Source organism: Bombina bombina, chromosome 1 (assembly GCF_027579735.1).
Source record: "Bombina bombina isolate aBomBom1 chromosome 1, aBomBom1.pri, whole genome shotgun sequence".
Taxonomy (NCBI): Eukaryota; Metazoa; Chordata; class Amphibia; order Anura; family Bombinatoridae; genus Bombina; species Bombina bombina.
The window spans coordinates 263,460,998-263,477,708 of NC_069499.1; the positions used below are offsets into that span (position 1 = coordinate 263,460,998).

At 37.4% G+C, this 16,711-nt stretch overlaps 1 protein-coding gene across 1 annotated transcript in view; it reads right to left on the minus strand.

Annotated features, from left to right (window-relative positions):
• The window catches only part of AQR (aquarius intron-binding spliceosomal factor), a 264,323-nt gene that overhangs the window by 224,861 nt on the left and 22,751 nt on the right, over nt 1-16,711 (minus strand). The window contains exons 5-16 of the mRNA XM_053697946.1: nt 13,210-13,330; nt 12,717-12,860; nt 12,290-12,358; nt 11,911-12,011; nt 9,162-9,238; nt 8,972-9,036; nt 7,199-7,315; nt 6,335-6,448; nt 5,894-5,997; nt 4,113-4,215; nt 3,550-3,670; nt 1,014-1,155 (exon numbers count right to left, since the gene is read on the minus strand). Coding sequence (XP_053553921.1) covers nt 1,014-1,155; nt 3,550-3,670; nt 4,113-4,215; nt 5,894-5,997; nt 6,335-6,448; nt 7,199-7,315; nt 8,972-9,036; nt 9,162-9,238; nt 11,911-12,011; nt 12,290-12,358; nt 12,717-12,860; nt 13,210-13,330 — 1,278 coding nt within the window. The remainder of the gene's footprint in view (nt 1-1,013; nt 1,156-3,549; nt 3,671-4,112; nt 4,216-5,893; nt 5,998-6,334; nt 6,449-7,198; nt 7,316-8,971; nt 9,037-9,161; nt 9,239-11,910; nt 12,012-12,289; nt 12,359-12,716; nt 12,861-13,209; nt 13,331-16,711) is intronic.

The following is a 16,711-nucleotide window of genomic DNA, read 5'->3' on the forward strand; positions in this document are numbered from 1 at the left end:
GGCAAGTTAACCCCAGAGCAGCCTGGGTGACAGGCACTCGGGGAAGCATTACAAACATAGGCTGCTCTGGGGTAACTGCATGGGTTGCTGGGAACTTTGCAGCTGTCTGTCAGTGTTCAGGACTGTGGAGTTTGCTGTTGCTTAGAATGTGTACCCAGTCCAGTCTGTGAGTGCGGTCCATTCCTGTGTTTTGTATTTACATAGGTGAGGTTACAAAAGCATGTGTCACCCTGGGAGGTTCCCAGTTGATTTGTTTGGAAGTATGCATTGTGTGGTTGCTGGTTTAGGGTCCTAGGAAGGGGGAGACCTTGTCGTGGTCCTGGGCTTGATCCTTTGGCGCCAAATTTAACGGACTTCCCCCAGTTTTGCTTTTAAACATTACTGTGAATCTGCTGGCGAGTGCCAGGTTTTCTGTTTGTTGTGTTGATAATGTTTGTAATGCTTCCCTGCGGGCCTGTCACCCAGGCTGCTCTGGGGTTAACTGCCTGGGTTGCTGGGAACTTTGCAGCTGTCTGTCAGTGTTCAGTCCTGTGGAGTTTGCTGTGGCTTAGGATGTGTACCCAGTCCAGTCTGTGAGTGCGGTCCACTCCTGTGTTTTGTATATATATATATATATATTAAAGTAAAATAAAAAGTAGAAGAAGAAAATGTTCTAGTGCACATATGTAAGTAATAATGCTATTATAAAATGTTCTGTGTTTTAAAGCTCAAATGGTTTTAATAAGTCATCTTACAAGTAGTAATGCATTGCTGGGAGCTAACTGAACACATTTAGTGAGCAAATGATAAGAAGCATGTGTGTGCAGCCACTCGTCACCAGCAAGCCTAGTTGCTCCTAAGATTAGATAGGTGTGCTTTTCAACCAAGGATACCAAGAGAACTAAGTACATTTGATAATAAAAGTAAATTGAAAAGCTTTATTTTTACTTTCATATACTTGTAAACATGCTAGTGTGACTGAAACAGTGATTCAAAGCTCTATAAACAATAACTGACTAAACTTCATTGCTTACCAGGGCTTCATGCGGCACACCACATCCTCTATGTCCTGACGGATTTCATAAGTAGACTCCAGACGAAAGAGATTGAAGTTTCGAAGGAGGTAATCATGGAGGGTGAGAAACTGCAAATTCAGCTTTGGCAAAGCTAGGCATCCTAATATAGAAAGCAATAGAGAACGATAGAATTTACTGACAGAACTAGACATCTTATCAATTATATAGGAAACGTTTAATAGGTTAAAAGATTGTCAGACTCCTCATACAAACTGCACCAACTAGAAAGTAAAAAAGATTATGAGGAGCGCTCACACTGGCTAAAGACAAATGACTTTATTGTTACCCCACATAAATAATCATAGTGCGCACTCTTTTACACAAATTGTATTGAGGAATAATTACATAAAATAATGCTGTGATTAAAATATTCTATTAATATAAAACGACCTTAAAAATAAATTAGTCTCTATACTCCCTTTTTTGTAAGCGACATAAAAAACTTTATAGGGAGATTGGGCTTTATACCACACAGTTCCTTTGATACAATTATATCCTCTATTGGCCAATAGGATTTCTCTATTATCGTTGTTCGTTATATTCAAATTGTAACGGTTTTTCAATTAGAAACAATGTATTCCAAAACAAACAGTGTTCGTTTTTAAAGTATCCCAAAAAGATTCTGCCTAGGACTTTTAATCACAGCATTATTTTATGTAATTATTCCTCAATACAATTTGTGTAAAAGAGTGCGCACTCTATTTTTAAATTCTATGATTATTTATGTGGGGTAACAATAAAGTAATTTGTCTTTAGCCAGTGTGAGCGCTCCTCATAATCTTTTTTACTTTCTAGTTGAGAACTAGACATCTTAATGGTCAGGTAGAACATCTGAAGTCATCCTCCTAACAAATAAACAGAGACTTATAGAAAAGAAAAATTATAGGGGGAAAAAAAATTGTTTAGAGGGGACAAATGTTCTAAGGTTCATATTAATAGCTCGTAGATTTGTAAAGATTCAGAGAAGCAAGCAAGAGGAAGCAAAATAACACAATACAGTAAGAAACCCTGAGAAGTGCTAAATATCTAAATAAATAGGAGAAAGTAAAAGAGAAATAAAGAGACAAAGAGCGTAAGGAGAAAGAGGGGAAACAAAGAGTGAGAGGAGAGAGAGGGGGAACAAAAAAATGAGAAGAAAGGGGGGAAGTGAGAGGAGAGAGAGATAGAGGGGAACAAAAATGAGGAGAGAGAAGAGAAAAAGAGAGGGGGAAAGCTGGCGATAAAATGTAAGAGAGAAATGGAGAGAAAACAAGTAAACTAGCTAAAATGGCATGTACCACTAGCTATAATACCTAACGCTGAACTTGAAACATAGAAACATGGAATGTGACATAGATATGACCTATTAAAGGGACAGTCTACACCAGAATTGTTATTGTTTAAAAAGGAAGATAATCCCTTTATTACCCATTCCCCAGTTTTGCATAACCAACACAGTTATATTAATATATGTTTTACCTTGTATCTAAGCCTCTGCAGACTGCCCCCTTATCTCAGTGCTTTTGACAGACATGCAGTTTAGCCAATCAGTACAGACTCCTAAATAACTTCACGGGAGTGAGCACAATGTTATCTATATAACACACATGAACTAGTATTGTCTACCTGTGAAAAACTTTCAAAATGCTCTGAGCTAAGAGGCGGTTTTCAACAATTAAGAAATCAGTTTGAGCTTACCTAGGTTTACCTTTTCAAAAATACCACCAAGGGAACAGAGCAAATTTAATGATAAAAGTCAATTGGAAAGTTGTTTAAAATTTCATGCCCTATCTGAATCATGAAAGTTTAATTTCGACTATACTGCCCCTTTAAGTCCCCACCTATAACGTTTCCTCATATTTCTCCTGAACTTGCTACATTCTATCTTAAGATTGGAACTCCTTGTTTTGGTATAAAAAAAAAAAAATTGTGGAAAATGCTTTCAGCTTTTTTAAGTCCCTTCAAATATTTGAAGGTTTCTATTATGTCACCTCTTTCCCTTCCTCTCCTCTAAACTATTACAATTCTAAATCGTTCGAGCATGTCGCTTTTGTATTACAAACTCTAACAAACTAGAGCATGTCATTTATTTGCATTACAGTGTCCCTTTAAATTAATTTGCATGCTAATGTTTCAAAGAGGAGCTGTGTATTTATATCCACTGTGAGTTGTACATATTTAGGTTCCAGATAAGGATGTAAGGGTCCCTTGGCTGTGGTTTTGTCATTCTGTCAATACCTTTGTGATCGTAAAAGACTCTGCAGTTCATATTGGAAAACATTGCAGCAGATTTAAATGGCTGATGTAGTTTAGGAAATATATATGAATTGTATTAAATCATTTTATGCCAAGACAAGAATTTGTAACATTTTTGCAGATTTCTTAAAAAAAATTCAAACAGAGAAAGTTACTCCCTTAAAAAAGGCGCAGGTGTAATGCACAATAATATCACAGCACAGTAGGCGGGTATATTAATGGCACTGTAGCTCAAATTTCCCCTTACAAAAGTTCTCACCTTCCCCAGAATAGTATTCAGTGGGCACAATGTTCTCATCCCATATAATCTTCTCTGTGGGGTATAATGGCATCTGGTTCAGTTGTTGGATCTGAGAGATGCGCCTCTCATGGCGAGACACCTATGCAAGGTGACAAGATACAGTTACTGCACAACTTATATTTACATTATGCAAAAAAAGATGTAAGCCGTACAGTAACTCTAGTATCACTGTGTGCAAGAATTCATTTTCTGTCCCAATATCAATGCTGCATTAGAACCAGTTTCAGTTTAGACATGGTCTTAGCTTATCTTTAATGCTAAGTTGCAAACAGATTTTATTCATTTATACTTTGGCTCCGGTTGTATATACTGTACCATCAAGTTCCCGCTGTTGTATCTATATCAAGCAATAATTACTAACTGACATATTTACAGACCTGGCATGAAGAGGCACTAGAGCTGTATGAACAAGCACAAATCTGCCAACTTGGTACAAATTAAATGCAACCCTCATAGTAACGTGCAGCAAGAAGAGGGTGGTTATTAGTGCTCACTGTCTAAAAATAGTACCCGGGACCTACCAGCAGCTCCAGAAGAATGTCTTTGTCATATGTGGTTTCTTCTCCCTCAGCAAGTGCAGGCAGCAAGCAGAGGTAAGATGCCACCCGGTGGAGCGTGTTGGGACTGCAACACAAGAAAGAAACTAAATTTCATATCTGTACTACTTATACATAATGCTACAAAAACTATTGAGACTAAGCCCAGAACATTATATCAAATTGCCTACCTTATAACAGAGAACACAAGTCTGTGATAATTACAGCCTGTTTGTTTTTTTAATTATTACTGCAAATATTTTGCACTTCAAAGATAAACAGTGATAAAAACAGAAATAATTGTATGCACTATCATCATAACGAGTAGAAAATGTTAGGGGAAGAAAAAACTTTTGAATGCTGTTTTTACATTATTTAGACCAGTTTTTTGTACAATATAAAAAATATTGTGATTAGGGTTCAAACATAACCCCCATCTTTTATAAAATGTTTACAAAAAATCTCTGGACCCCTCCAACAAACACACATTTCTGCTAAGTTATGATTTATTTTTACACTATGGTAGAGTATTAAACATTATGTGAATGCAATGCGGACATCTGACAATATGTGCAGTGAAACCCTTACTTTCATAACAATATATCACCCGAGATTGTTTGCATAACTGAAATGCAGAAATGAGCTGAAACAGCCGATACGCAAACCAGTATGTTCTCTCAAATAAAACTCTATACTAATTTACAATATACATTATTATACTTTATTTATGAAGCACCAACATATTCCGCAGCGCTGTCCATGGATACAATTCATTTAAATAAAACAAATAAAATAAAACTTGTATGGGACAGGACAAAATTTACAAACACATACAGGAGGAATTGAGGGCCCTATTCCCGTGGGAACTTACAATCTAGAAGGGTAGGAGGTTGAGAAACAGGAGGTGAGGACTGCAAGATTGAGAAAGATGTTAATGCAGAGTTAGATGAGGGAAATGTTAGGTAAGTGATCTGTAATAAGTTTCCAAGTAAGGTTACTCTAGCTGTAAGCCATGCCTGAGATAATGAGGTTGTTCTGTTTCTTACCGATTTGTACTGTGCTTCAGTTAGTCTGGGCTTACAACAAAATTATAATGTTTTATTTTAGTTTGCTGTGAGATCTATGTGTAGCAGTTCATTCCGTTCATTCAAGGGATGTTACAGAAGCAAAGAATGTAATAAGGTATCAGCCTACAGTAGAGTCCAGTTGGAACAGGTCAATCTATTCTGGATATTTTGTTAAGAAAATATATAACAGTACCCACAACCAAAACTGCTGAGGAGAGTCTAGGAGAAATAGTGAAATGATCCCTATTTAGCCTTGAAGGGACAGAATACACCAATTGTCATATAACTGCATGTAATAGACACTACTATAAAGAATAATATGCAGAGATACTGATCTAAAAATCCATTAATAAACCGTTTAAAAACTTACTTAGAAGCTTCCAGTTTAGCTCTGTTAAATAGTTCGCTGGAACACCCACTACAAGTGGGAAAAAGCAGACCCCCCCCCCTCCTCTGCATATGAAAAGACTCTTTACACAAACAGGAGCAAGCTGGAGTAGGTATACACCGGTATTCTCCTAAAACTTTGGGGCTTGGTTAGAAGTCTGAAAATCAGCGCAATGTTATTTTAAAAAAGGCAAAACTATACATTTAAAAAAAAAAAAAATGTATGGGCTATATAAATGGATCATCTACAAAACATTTATGCAAAGAAAAATCTAGTGTATAATGACCCTTTAAGTTCTGATAGTACCTTACCTAAGAGGACCAAAGAATTTCACCAGGGATTCCCGTGTATCCACAGCTGCTACATTAGAGAGAGCAAAATTATAGAGCTCTGGGAAGTGTGCAAAAGCTGCTCTCTGAAAGGACAGACACAAAACACTGTGAGACCAGACTCCATAATATACAGCTTTAGAAGAGTCCCACCTAATATCTAATAAAATGCAATGCATAGCCTCATAAAAAACATGACTAAGATAGATTTAAATTAGTGATACACAGCCATAAGGATTATAACTGAAAACATATGATCATGTAATACATGAAGAAAAGCATAATGCAGGGTGAGCTGAAATGTGATTGATCTAAGGTTAGTTGTGGTCATAATTCTTCTAAATTAATAAATAACTAACAAACTATAAAACAAAGAGAAGTATTCTTATAATTAAGGCAGAAAAAACTAAAGTACGTCCACACCTGCAAGGAGGTAATGCGATCGTAGTGAATTGTTGTCATCTCATTTTCTGTGAGAGCATTTCCTGTCTGGTCGTTGATCTCAAATCCAGTGTAGAATTTTAACATATCCAGGAGCTGTTGGATAAGATTCAGGTTACATAGGATTCACTACAGCAACATCAAATCAGACTACTCTAGTGGAATTTTTAATATGTGATCAAATTAATAGTCCACAGCTGCATTAGCAGATATAGCTTCAACACAAAATTTGCCACTGTCCCATGCCATACACTAGCTCATAAACTGCATTGCCTTGAAGCAGACACAAGTAAATGGCAGCGTCTTTAAGTAATGCCTTTCAAGGAGACAGGAGTTACTAGTGGAATGACTCATGGTTCAGTGTTAGGGCATAGGTTGTTTAAAGGGACATACAACCCAAAAATGTTCTTTCATGTTTCAGATAGGACAAAACAAGAGATCATAATTTCACGTTGGAAGGCAACTAGAGTCAGTATTAGAGTGGTTGATGTATAGAATAGATTCCAAAGAGAATTACCACTTTTAAGCTTTATAACCTTTTGTTGTCTTCCTGATAATGCTCTTCTTTTGAAAGCATCGCTACTTTCACCTGGCTCTCCAAATGCTCACTCCAATGAATTATTGTCATACAGGCTCTGGATTAGCTGGGAGCATTACACAAGCATAATTCAAAAGAGCACACATTTGAAGCGCAGTAGAAAGATCTAGAAGCAGTGATAACCATAGAGTATTAAAAGAAGAGACTATGCCATAATGAAGATAAAATGAAGTATCTGCTATCAGAATATGACTTTCTATACCCAATGTTGCTTTGGACAGAGCTTAGTATTTGCTCTCCCATCTCACCTGAGAGAAGAGATGTCCCTCCTGCTCTCGGTTGCAAAGGTTAGACAGGTAGCAATGGACAACAAGATGGGCGTCATCTAGTACCGTGTTAAACCACCGGCGAGTAGGAAGCAAGGCCTGTGAGAAAATTAGATAAGGAAGATAAAGAGATGAGTAGAAGTCAGACAACAAAAGACTAAGAAAATAGAGGTGGGGAAGAAGAGACAGGGAGCGAGAGACAGGGAGAGACAAGGAGAGAGAGACAAGGAGAGAGAGACAGGGAGCGAGAGACAGGGAGAGAGAGACAGGGAGAGAGAGACAGGGAGAGAGAGACAGGGAGAGAGAGACAGGGAGAGAGAGACAGGGAGAGAGAGAGACAGGGAGAGAGAGAGAGACAGGGAGAGAGAGAAAGGGAGAGAGAGACAGGGAGAGAGAGACAGGGAGAGAGAGACAGGGAGAGAGAGACAGGGAGAGAGAGACAGGGAGAGAGAGACAGGGAGAGAGAGAAAGGGAGAGAGAGACAGGGAGAGACAGGGAGAGAGAGACAGGGAGAGAGAGACAGGGAGAGAGAGACAGGGAGAGAGAGAAAGGGAGAGAGAGAAAGGGAGAGAGAGACAGGGAGAGAGAGACAGGGAGAGAGAGAAAGGGAGAGAGAGACAGGGAGAGAGAGACAGGGAGAGAGAGACAGGGAGAGAGAGAGAGAGAGAGAGGGAGAGGGAGAGGGAGAGACAGAGAGAGACAGGGAGAGAGAGACAGGGAGAGAGAGACAGGGAGAGAGAGACAGGGAGAGAGAGACAGGGAGCGAGAGACAGGGAGCGAGAGACAGGGAGAGAGAGACAGGGAGGGAGAGAGAGAGAGAGAGAGAGAGAGAGAGAGAGAGGGAGGGAGAGACAGAGAGAGACACTTAGGTAATGGAGATGACAGGGAAAATTAGGAAGTAACTATACAACTTCCAACAATAACAGTCTTGCATTTTCAATTCATTCAACTTCTCTGTAAAGATTTCATCAGCTGAGATTGCTAGCATATGTCCACCTTTATGTCACAACATAAAGGGCATCAATTACCGAGATCATTTAGTTATAGACCAGAATTATTGAAAGGATAATAAACCGTATGAGATAGTAATATAAAATATTTATATATTAGTTTCTATAAATTAATGGGTGACGCCATGTTTGAACTCAAGTTTCCCCTTATCTGTTTCCAGATAGGAACAGCTTTAAAAAAAGCATTAAGAGAGACTGTTCAAATAAGGCATTGTGGAAAATAGGATTATATAAAAGTAATTCCACACAGCTTTGTTTGCACAAAAAGAGAGAAATAGAAAATCAGTTCAAACATGGCGGCACATATTACTTTATAGAAACTAAACCTTTACACTTATATTTTCAATATTTAAACAACTAATATAATTGTAAAAAAGCATTATTCTGAAGCTAATCTTTGCTTTGAATACATCATTATGCCTAGCATGTATTTACTGTTTAACATCCCTTTAATTACAAGAAGGTTACTATAGTTTTTACATAAAAAATAAATGTTAAATAAAAAATGGTTATTAATGTTATTTTTAATCTCTTTATATTGGCAAAGTCGCTATTCCACAGTTTCACACTGCATCACAGTACAAATAATCACATTAAAAACAGTTCTTCTTTTGGAGCAACTGTTCACTAAATGTATTAAAGGCATTTTCTTGTCTTTAATAAGAGTTTCACAAAATATTGGCTACACTTTTAAAGGGATATTGCAGAAAAATAAAATACGCAGAGACTCCCTCCACTCATGTACCTCAAGGTCAATCATTAGTTCAATGAAACGTTCACAGTAATGCACCCTGTCCATAGAAACAGGTCCTATAGAAAGAAAAAAAGAAAAAATAAAAAATTAAAACACTTGCAGTATCAAATGCATTTGAGATATCTCAACTATAGAAAATTAATTTGTGAAAACTTTAAACCACCTAAGATAATTGTGCTACCTGAGGCTGCAATGGATCTGAGCACTGACAAGAACTTATGGATCAGTTGCCACAAAAACGATCTCTCTTGCTTGGCCCTGTAATGCCACAAAGAAGGTTAGTTATCAGATTACATCACACATTACCAACTACACAATGTTGGACCAATTACACTTGCTCAGGCAAACCAGAAAACACGCACAGAAAACAACAACAACAACAAAAATCAGACTTCAGAAAACAACACTAAACAAGGGCCCAGACAAGGCCATAGTTTGGTACCATTTAGCCACAACTGATAATGAATTGTTAAACACAAACAGTAACAGCAACACAGGAGCAAGCAACAAATATTTTCATCATGATATTTAAAGGGACACTAAGGTCAAAATTAAACTTTTATGATTCAGAAAGAGCATGCAGTTCTAAGAGACTTTCTAATTTACTTCCATTATTAAATTTTACGGTGTTTTTATATGCACACTTTCTGAAGTACCAGCTCCTACTAAGCATGTGCACAAGCTCACAGTGCATACGTATACTATTCTGTGATTGGCTAATGGCTGTCACATGAAAGGGGGCCAGCAAATGGAGGGAAAAAAAATCTGTTAGGGGAAGAAAAAAAAAAACACATAGCAATTTTTTTATCATTTATTTTTTATGTTTACCCCCAAAACATTAAAACTCCAGATCCCATGTTTGTTAGATCCTATACTATCTATGTATAAATATCCTGAAAAAGTAATTATCTATATACCTAATATCATATCTAAATATTTCATAGGACATTTTAAAAAATCCCTTTATGCTGTTCTCTGGGCCTACTTGACTTGATGAAGGTGACAGTAACATTTTTGAAAACATACACTGGAGTAATGATGCAGTAAAGACTCCAAGTCATGAGCCCCTAATGTGTTATTTATTTGTTTGGGAATAGGTAAATGACTGTTGAGCTTAAAGTGAATGTCAAGTTTGATGAATCAGTGCCCAGTTTTTAAAAACCCTATTAAAAACAGGGGCAGTTTCATTCATCAAACTTTACATTTCACTTGTTTTGTTAAAATACTTACCTTTTAATCTTGAAAGCCGATCCAGCGATTCCCCCTCCTGCCGCTCGTCACTTCATACGTCAGCAATGACGAATGCGGCATCCTCCAATCACGGCTTCCCCTCCAGGGGAATCATTGCCTGAGGCAACGCCGTGATTGGAGGAACCCGGATTCGTCATTTTTGACATATGAAGAGGCTTGCGACGGGCGGGGGAAGTGCTGGAGCGGCTTTCAAGATTAAAAGGTAAGTATTTAAACAAAATGAGTGAAATGTAAAGTTTGATGAATGAAAGTGCCCCTGTTTTTAAAAACCGGCACTGATTCATCAAACTTGACATTCACTTTAAAGGACCACTAAACACAGTAGAATAGCATAACCAGTAAATGCATACTAAAAAGACAATGCAATCACACTTAGAATTTGAAGTGAGTAGTAGCTTTCTTTCTGACAAATTTTAAAGTTGGTTCTATTTTCCCTCCCACTGCATCATGTGACAACCATCAGCCAATCACAAACTGCATTAACGTATATTTTGTGACTCTTGCACATGCTCACTAGAAGCTGGTGCCTCAGAAAGTGTGCATATAGATAATGGAAGTGAATTGGAAAGTTGTTTAAAACTGTGTGCTCTAGCTGAATAATGAAACTTTAATTTTGACTTGAGTGTCCCTATAATCGAACAATACTAAACTTATCAACTCCAACAATCAAACACGTTGTAGGCATATCTTAATCTTTATAGCATATTATGCATTACAATAGACTAAAAAAGTGTTTGATTTTGATCATTTTAACTATCTAGCAAACAACCCTATCACCCCAATGTGCATCTTGGCTGTGATCAAGCACAATATGCTCTGAGTAAAATTAATTTATCTATAGAAATTCTTGTTATGAAGTTTTATGCTTTATAATTTAACAGGACAGATTTAACATCACCCTTTCCTTCAAAAGCAAAGCACATTTCCTTCTAATAATGTTTAATATGATTATTTTTATTTTTCCATAAATGCAAATAAATAGAAGTGGTGAAACATGGTGCATTACACTGTGGCTTTATGGTCACACTCACAAGAAAGAAGCATCTCCTGATGCTATAAATGTGTGCTGGAGATTCATTGTACTCCAGCTAACTGCCCCCAAAGCATATGGTTCTCCTCTGAGGTGTCAACATAAGTTACTTCCACAAGACAGTCGGATGAAACAGCCTACAATGGCTGAGAAATACATTTATTTATTTTTTTACCTGTCATGACACCTTAAGACCTGTTTGTATATTTTTCCTGTTATTCCTTTTCTTTTAGGGAGTAATTCTATATGGACGTTCTGTTGACCAAATGATGTGGGGTCAGTTAGCTGGAGTATTGAGAATCTGTAGTGTGTATTTACAGCACCATTAATTGCTTCTTTTATAAATGTGACCACTTTATTCTGTTCTAGTTGTTATACGCTGGGCATAATGCAATTTGTTTTTATCTTGCCTGTTCTAATGTTGGAAGCATAGCCAGATATGTTTTATATCCACTCTGTCAGGACAATTTTGAGTTGGGTGGCTTTATTACCCCATATAGAGGGCTCCTTTTTATACCACTTTTCAAAAAATATATATCCCTTTTTCCCTTAAATAACGTTCCAAAAAAGGGTTAATAAGAAAGTTATTCAACATTATGTAGGAACAAAAATGTTGCCCCCCCCCCCCCATAAACTTCAAATTACATACAATGACTTGGCCTTTTCATCCATCTTCTCATCTGTCTTTTTGATAAGGTTCCAAAACTTTCTCAATTTTGGTGTTTTCTTCAACTCGTGTTCCAGTCGAGCCTTAAAAGTTAATAAACAACAAAAACATCCCTCTGTTATCTGTATACTATATACATTGTTAACCTTTTAACGCCGTTGCAGCGTTCTATTCCCTCCTAACCGTCCCGTGCTTTAGCGCCCTGACCCAATCCTATCAATGAAATCTCGCGATTAAGTGCACAATCACAGGATTTCAATTTGACTACATCGGAAAGTTGTTCCGATGTAGACAAGTTAACCCTGTCATTAAAGGGTTAATGAGGAAAGAAAATCATAAACAAACTTCTAATTAGACATACCGGTTGGAGGCATATCCACATGGGCAGGGAGATCAACTGTTGGATCTGTCCACGAATTAAATCCACTTCCTGCAGAAAAAAAACAAACTTGTTTACTTCAGGAAAAAGTAGTAAAAGCTGCCAAAAGTGAAAAAATTCATAAATAAAAAAGGCAAAGATTTGTTTTTAGAACCACCACATCTCAAGAAACACCAAACTAGCACTAAAAGATATAATATGTTTCATGAGTGCATGTGGAGGACATAAGGCACAGAAAAGAAAATCCCTGTGCATAAAGCAATTAATAATATTACTATAAATAGTCATTTTAATTAGGAAATACTAGCTAACTAGATGATGGGCAAAGACAACAATTTGTGGGACGGCAGAAGAGGGTGACATTGATATAAGATGTATACATGGAAAATAAGGAGCACACAAGGATTACCAGACTGTTAAAACAGTGATCTAGGAACAGGAGAAGAATTGTGCTCTCGTGCAATGTGAGGTCGCCCTTGGTCTCAGTAGCTACAGATGCTTCAATTATTCTCTTGAAGAAAAAAGGAAAATGTTGGGGCCTCTTCTTGAAGGTCTGAAAAGAGAATAGGACAAGGTCTCCTCAATATTGAGATTTGCTGAAAGTGTTCAACTAGATGACGTGATCTAATCTTGCATCTCTAGTCCTTTCTGTGGAACATGAGTACATGAGCTGTGGCACTGGTCAAGCAATCGATGTGTAGAATGTTGCCGGGTTTATTTCAGTCTCTATGGAGTTAATTTACAGCAGGGGGGGAAATAAACAAGTAAACCACAAAGTTTTTTTTCCTACTTATACATTTCATGGGGAATTACAATTTTCCCTTAAAAGTTATGACGTATTGCTCCCCTAGTTGTATGTAAATTCATAATGTACACCAGTGGTTAGTGCAGACATATCTCACCTCCCAAGCAGGGACATTCTCACGGAACTTCTCATTCACCATGCAGCAAATTGACATAAGATAAGCCTTGCTGGACACCTCCGGAGAGTAATTCAGCCACAGGTAATTCTCCAGGTACTGACTGTGATTGAAGAAAACAAAGCAATTTACAAACTGTCCCTGAATTTAGGCAAGGGCAACTCTAGCTTGTAAACTAATACATTTTCAATCACATATTTAGTACTATCATCATTTGTGAAGTGCTGCCATATACCATAGATTATTAAAAAAAAAAATCAGTGATTACAAAAGACTTTCTACAATGAAAAAAAGGAAATTAATTAAATTGTAAAAAAACATTTTACTTTACAGCTAACAAAATCCACATCTCCAACTGCCCACAACTTGATAAACGTAATTCAAACTTTTAAAACTATCATTATATAGACAATATGCTTACAGCGAAAAGCAAGGCACCTTTCTAGCGAAATCTGTTCAAAATCTAAGAGATCGACCAAAAATTAAGAAGAAAACTTTTTTCCCCCAGCTTTTATAGTGTGTAGATAATATATATATGCAAGTACACAAACCGTGGGGCTATTAAATGGATAGCGCTATTAATAAAACTTCCTAGCCGTCCTTAAAAAGTCCTAACACCTCCAAGTTAGGATATTTAAATGAATACAAAAAGACCAAAGAAAAGGAGGCGCTTCAAAGTGAAGCTAGAAGAGTGCAAATGTATATGAAAAACAGCTCTATAGATGTTAACTGTACCTTTAAACGATTAATCTTAAAATTTTACAAAAGCCTTCAATAGATCTCTGGTGACAGTATATACACAGTGATAATTTATCTCAAAAAACACTTCACACAAATTAGTTAAATGAAATTTACTAGGACAATATTAAAACATTTATACAGGGACGTCTCCCTTGTATAAATAAAACTGTTAAAATTCAAATAATAATTGTTATAAAATTAAAAAGTCCAAAGTGAAACTGTATTGGCTAGTATCCCAAATCAGTATCGCTAGTAGTGTCTAAGAGTTCCATGAGTGGATTAAGTCTGTGTTGATAATACAACATAACGGAAACAGTACTTTGCTTACAATGTTTCCAAATGCTGGAATACCTCCTTGAGCCTTACCAAACTTGCGGCTTTGCTCCTACCGTTTGGAATGAGTGTCGGCTCTCTCCTGGAGGATTTTAAATTCCTGGCGGACCAAAGCTGCTTCACCGCTACCTTCAGATCCTCTGTGTAGTAATACAACCTCTCAGAAAGGAAGTAAAAGGCTCCAGAGTCTTTACCGGTCTTACCGGACAGCAATTGGATGTAAATTCTTCTTACTTTTCCTCCGTATTGCTGTGTGTTCACTGGAGTTTGGGGCGCCTGTTCTTCAGTACGTAATCGTACGCAGTACGCTTGTGGTCAGCTTGTGATGATAGGTGGAGTAACTGCAGTTACTGTTCTTGCTGTACTATAATCCACATTTACGCGTTTCGTCCTTACCATGGACTTTCTCAAGATAGTGGATATCATAAAGCACAGCATATTTAAAGGCTTAGTAACATTCTCATTGGTTCATTTTCAATTCAATCAAGTTTAAACCTTTCACTTCCTTTTTGTCTCTGTATTGGTACACTATCCACAATGGGATTAGAAATATGTTCTATTTTTCTTATATTCACTCATTATAATATTATAATAATGGGATAATCCTAGCGAAGATTTATGGAATCTTAGCGTTCAAACTAATTGGGATACATTGACATACTAACAAAAAATATATACATATATTAAGTAGCAACAATTGTGTGTCATTCTAATTATTTCATTAATATACAGGTAGTGCATAATTATTAGGCAAGTTGTATTTTTGAGGATTCATTTTATTATTGAACAACAACCATGTTCTCAATGAACCCAAACAACTCATTAATATCAAAGCTGAATATTTTTGGAAGTACTTTTTAGTTTGTTTTTAGTTTTAGCTATTTTAGGGGGATATCTGTGTGTGCAGGTGACTATTACTGTGCATAATTATTAGGCAACTTAACAAAAAACAAATATATACCCCATTTCAATTATTTATTTTTACCAGTGAAACCAATATAACATCTCAACATTCACAAATATACATTTCTGACATTCAAAAACAAAACAAAAACAAATCAGTGACCAATATAGCCCCCTTTCTTTGCAAGGACACTCAAAAGCCTGCCATCCATGGATTCTGTCAGTGTTTTGATCTGTTCACCATCAACATTGCGTGCAGCAGCAACCACAGCCTCCCAGACACTGTTCAGAGAGGTGTACTGTTTTCCCTCCTTGTAAATCTCACATTTGATGATGGACCACAGGTTCTCAATGGTGTTCAGATCAGGTGAACAAGGAGGCCATGTCATTAGATTTTCTTCTTTTATACCCTTTCTTGCCAGCCACGCTGTGGAGTACTTGGACGCGTGTGATGTAGCATTGTCCTGCATGAAAATCATGTTTTTCTTGAAGGATGCAGACTTCTTCCTGTACCACTGCTTGAAGAAGGTGTCTTCCAGAAACTGGCAGTAGGACTGGGAGTTGAGCTTGACTCCATCCTCAACCCGAAAAGGCCCCACAAGCTCATCTTTGATGATACCAGCCCTAACCAATACTCCACCTCCACCTTGCTGGCGTCTGAGTCGGACTGGAGCTCTCTGCCCTTTACCAATCCAGCCACGGGCCCATCCATCTGGCCCATCAAGACTCACTCTCATTTCATCAGTCCATAAAACCTTAGAAAAATCAGTCTTGAGATATTTCTTGGCCCAGTCTTGACGTTTCAGCTTGTGTGTCTTGTTCAGTGGTGGTCGTCTTTCAGCCTTTCTTACCTTGGCCATGTCTCTGAGTATTGCACACCTTGTGCTTTTGGGCACTCCAGTGATGTTGCAGCTCTGAAATATGCCCAAACTGGTGGCAAGTGGCATCTTGGCAGCTGCACGCTTGACTTTTCTCAGTTCATGGGCAGTTATTTTGCGCCTTGGTTTTTCCACACGCTTCTTGCGACCCTGTTGACTATTTTGAATGAAACGATTGATTGTTCGATGATCACGCTTCAGAAGCTTTGCAATTTTAAGAGTGCTGCATCCCTCTGCAAGATATCTCACTATTTTTGACTTTTCTGAGCCTGTCAAGTCCTTCTTTTGACCCATTTTGCCAAAGGAAAGGAAGTTGCCTAATAATTATGCACACCTGATATAGGGTGTTGATGTCATTAGACCACACCCCTTCTCATTACAGAGATGCACATCACCTAATATGCTTAATTGGTAGTAGGCTTTCGAGCCTATACAGCTTGGAGTAAGACAACATGCATAAAGAGGATGATGTGGTCAAAATACTCATTTGCCTAATAATTCTGCACTCCCTGTACAAAAAGTGCAAAGTGTAACATTTAGGTTGTACATTAATAATACAACCTTAAATTCAAAAAATATATTATTAAACTCCAGTGAAGACACAGCAATATGGAGGAAAAGTAAGAAGT